Source organism: Camelina sativa, chromosome 4 (assembly GCF_000633955.1).
Source record: "Camelina sativa cultivar DH55 chromosome 4, Cs, whole genome shotgun sequence".
In the NCBI taxonomy this organism is placed as follows: Eukaryota; Viridiplantae; Streptophyta; class Magnoliopsida; order Brassicales; family Brassicaceae; genus Camelina; species Camelina sativa.
Window position 1 is genome coordinate 26992693 of NC_025688.1, and position 4553 is coordinate 26997245.

General features: G+C 36.5%; 2 protein-coding genes across 2 annotated transcripts in view; both read right to left on the reverse strand.

Annotated features, from left to right (window-relative positions):
* Positions 1410-2996, reverse strand: LOC104782695 (nudix hydrolase 23, chloroplastic; the record flags this gene model as incomplete). The annotated part of the gene is given in 7 exon segments (XM_019245024.1): positions 1410-1465; positions 1592-1650; positions 1745-1885; positions 1974-2109; positions 2252-2328; positions 2412-2543; positions 2627-2996. Coding segments are annotated over 7 exon segments (847 nt in total), but the record flags the coding sequence as incomplete, so codon positions are not given.
* LOC104782702 (DNA polymerase epsilon subunit 3-like) overlaps positions 3254-4553 on the reverse strand; it is a 4043-nt gene continuing 2743 nt past the window's right edge. The window contains exons 3-6 of the mRNA XM_019245025.1: positions 4096-4143; positions 3557-3831; positions 3413-3467; positions 3254-3328 (exon numbers count right to left, since the gene is read on the reverse strand). Of these exons, the coding sequence (XP_019100570.1) occupies positions 3254-3328; positions 3413-3467; positions 3557-3831; positions 4096-4143 (453 nt within the window). The remainder of the gene's footprint in view (positions 3329-3412; positions 3468-3556; positions 3832-4095; positions 4144-4553) is intronic.

Consider the following 4553-nt stretch of genomic DNA (forward strand, 5'->3'; position numbering starts at 1 on the left):
AAAAAAAAAAAAAAAAAAAAAAAAAAATTTTACTCCAACCAACACACCCATGGTTCTTAATGATCCTAAAACATCTAAGCTAACAATCGATTCTTAGCAAAATCAGATTATTTCCATTATAATTAATCTGCTTTTTTGCTAAGCAACTTGTAAGATATTCACGAAGACCATGATTAGTGGGGTTACTTCCCAAAATTCTTTTATTAAAAAGTAATAAAAAAATACAGAAAAGAGAGAGAAAGGAAAATGAACGTTTTTCAAGTTACCAGGGGAAGGAACGTTTCTCTCTTTTTTTCTACACGTGTCAATGTGTTATTAATTACATAATAATTTTTTTTTTTTTTTCTTTGAGTAATGGTGAACGGTTCTCCACTAATGATGCTCTAAGATGTTTTGATGGAGATACTCTTAAGTATATATATCGTTTTGTGTCTCTTTATTAAGGGAAAAAAAAAAAAGGCAAAAGGACATAACCGCAAGCTAACCGTTGGTTCACGTGGACTCTAAACCACTACTCCTAATTGGTATTTGGTTTGGTTCATTCTGCAACTATATATCACATTCATGCTTCTTGTGCTGTGAATGAGTTTAAGCATGTGACTGCTTCTGCTAAGAAGTGTGGGACGAGTGATTGATGAAAAAACAGCAAACGCTGAATCTGTTCCTGTTAAGGGTTTTAAAGACTGCAAAGACGGAACAAGTTGCTGGGACAACAGAGCAAGTGGAAGATCCACCTTTGAGGCAACAGCTTGAACTTAAAAAGATTCAGCTGGAGCTAGATATGAGTTCTACTCTTTGGTGCTATCTTGTTTTTGATTTAAAGCATAAACATGTGCGGACTTGTCTCTGTTCTTGTATATCCTATCTTTTTGGTTTTTCTTTCTTTCAGTGACGACCTCGAGAGGTAACAATAACGCGGGGAATTAATAATTACACAAAGATTGATCAAAATGTTGCATGCACATTTGCATTGTTTCCTTTTACAATTGAGGCAACTGAAACTAGAAACAGAAACACTTTGTTCAGCCATAATATCTGACATGAGATACCTAACAAGTAACAGCCATCCAACCTATTTCTCTGTCCAAATAAATGATCTTCCCTCTTTCTTCTCAGCTGTCCAAGGATCTCTTACAGAAGCAACTTCATTTTTCCTTCTCGTTTAGTCAGCAACTAGGTGCCAAATGACAAGACACGACGTGGGAGAATGAAGTCCAGAAGCCGCTTCTGTAAACTCTGTAGACAGGCTCTCATATTAGGTTCAACCATAAGGACAAAGTCTCCACGCAGAGAAGTCATTATAAAAGCACACTTGTCCCTAAACGATTTATCATCTAAGGAACTTTATTAGACCCATACAATCCAATACATAAATGTAAAGGGCAAGGATTTTCGAACCTCGAGTCACGGCTGCAGATGGTAATCAAGACTAAAGGCACGAATATCTGAAGGACTACTTCCAGGCCTGAGAAAGATCAAAGCACGTAATTAGTCACATTACACCATAAGTGATCAAAGAAATAAAGTACAACTGTTAGATAGTATCTCTCAACAATCAACTCCACATACTGTGATATTAACTGGAACGCACCTTTTATTTATTGTACCATAGTGAAACTTGACTTTCCCATTTTTCAGATCTTCCAAGTACTGCAAAAACCAACAAAGCAAACATGGTTTTTTAGAAATCTAGTGAATGGGGACTAGAGAGTACGATGAGATTCGTCTCTGTTCTTAATCTTACCAAATTTAAGGTAACATATATAGATGAAAAAGCCAAGGAATCAAACGGTATCTCATCTAGTGCAAAAAGACGGCACTCCAATGATTCTGGACCAGGCGCAAAATGCAGGTTCTTCAGTTTGGCTAGGAATATAACATACGTCTGCTCCAAAATAAGTAGAGACATATAAGCACAATGATGCAAAGAATGAATAAACGTAAATTAGGGATGTTTTTGTATATATAATTACTTGGCCAATAAGAGGAATGTCGAGTTGCGCAAAAGGTGAAATAACTTCCACAGTGGCTCCAGCTTCTTCCCAAGTTTCCCTCATTGCTCCTTGTGCAGCTGACTCTCCAACTTCTAGATAACCAGCAGGAAGAGTCCTGTGTACTCAAAAGACCCAATATTACTATTTATATAAACTTCACACACAACACTAGCAAAAAAAACTCAATACTTTTGTATTGTGTAGCATAAATTATGTACTCAACACAAAGAGAACAAGTGTGTAAGTCGTATATATACCATAGACCGTGTGAAGGTTGAATGTTACGCTTGCAAAGTAAAATCTTTTCTTCATGTTCTATAAGGCAACCTACAACCTGCAATTTCACATTAATCAACCTGATTTATAATGAATGACACAAAAACAAAAAATTGTTGGTAGAATAAAAAGGAACAGTACCATCTTAGGATTCTGATATGCGATTTTGCCGCAATGTGTGCAAATAGCTCTCAATTTCTCTTCACCATCAGGTATCTCATGCTTCGTTGGCCCTCCACACCATTGACAGAACTTTATCTTACGAACATCACCCTAAAACAACAAAACACACCATTGAAGAGACCCAAAAAGCCTAAAGATAAGATCTTTACAGGAGATGAATGAATTAGACTCACAGCTGATTGAACAGAGACGAAAGCTGGAGAATTTGCAACTGGGTCAGTCCCGGGAAGTGAGGAAGACATTCGAATTGGGTTGAAAGATAAGATTCTCCTAGGAGAGCTCGAAGTTACAGAGGAGAAAGTAGAGAGATTGAGAGATGAAGAGATGAAAGAGACACTCGAGGACTTGCGGGTCTTCGTTAATCTCTGTGAGATGGTTAACCCTGATGACCAACCCAAGATCTGAACGGCCTTGAGCATTATACGCACCGGAGCTTCACCGGAATCTCTTCAGTTCCGGCAATAGCTTATTTGTCGATTGACTCTTCTCCCTCAAAAGCCAATCGATTGAAAACGAAATAGTATTTGACATTTGAGGATTGAATTGAATCAATGACTCTTTCACTTAGCCAAAGGTCCGGTTTATTATTATGGTTTCACTTGTTTAGACCAAAACACCGGTTTAACTTGACCAAATAAATCGAACCGGGTCAGAACACACACAGTCACACTCACACATTGCTTGGTTCTTGTGTTGCTTGATCATGTTATACTAAAAAAGTATTTTGGAAAATATTGTTATTAGTAATCAAAACCTATCGAAGTCTTTAATCAGTAGCTTCCTACGTTACACAAAAAATATTATTTGACTGCTAGCTTATCGAGTAAAGATTGATAAGCCACAGTGCAGAGCTTGAACTTTTCTTCAGCTGCTGCCTGTATCAGTTTATAGATTTAAGAATTAGCAAAGAAAAAAAAAACACTTCAATGGAGGTTGAAAAGATTGTGTTTGGTGTTTACCTTGGTAGATTCCTCATGACGATCTGGATGCCATTTTAATGCACAAGTTCGATATCTGATTCCAAAGAAAAGACAACAAGTTTGGTGAGTATAGTTACTGATTTTTATTGTGTGTGTGTGAACTTGGAAGTAAAAGTAACTCACGCATGTTTGACATCTTCTAGTTTTAAGGGACCCCAAGGACTCAAACCAAGTGTTTGTCTATGAGAAGCTTGGAATTGGATTGAATCTGACACTGAACCGCTTGATTTTCTTGAACTATAGCCATCATCTTGTTGTTTTGCCTCTTCTTCTTCTTCTTCTTCGTTTATCTCTTCTTCTTCTTCTTCTTCTTCTTCTTCTTCTTCTTCTTCTTCTTCTTCTTCTTCTTCTTCTCCTCCTTCATAAAATCTATATTTCGATCTCCAAGAGTTGCTAGAGTAATAAGAAGACCATGAAGACTGATACCACCAGTGACGTTCCTTCTCTCTATAGGTTGAATAATAATGATCTCTGGATTTAGTAAATAAGTTTTGGAATATATATTCAAAGTCGTCATCGCAGGAAACAGAACGCCCTACAAAATGTAACACATGTTTCTTTAAATAATATGAGTAATGTATCTAAACAAAATTGCACCTTAACTAGACAATTTCAAAGGATAAGCACTTACTTTTACGCCAACTCTCTGAGCCGTGTTTGCCCTTCTTTTTTTGTTCGGCTTCTCTGGCTTCTTTGGCTTTCTTGGTGGCCTGATGTTAATTACAACCATGACATATACTAAGTCATGATTCATGAACAATCAGACAATATATTAAAGGTACATTGGCGGCTAAGAGACCACATAAGGGTTTTATGTGTTTTTGTAAAGTTTTCAACTCTTAAAAGCAATTAGGCAATGGAAGAAGCAAGCAAAACAAGTGATTAAATTAGCTATTAGATGAAATAGTATAATTACCCCTAAAGGGCTTAAACATGTTTTATACATGATAAATTCTCAATATGTGTACCTCTTCTCTTTCTTGTTTAAGTTGTTCAACAGCACGACGCACTGCTTCTTGATGTTCCCTCAAAAACTTCTTACTTCTCTTCTTCTTTTGAGCATTTGATTTCTGTCAGATATTAAAGAAACCCTAAAAAAAATCAGAACATGTATTCACAC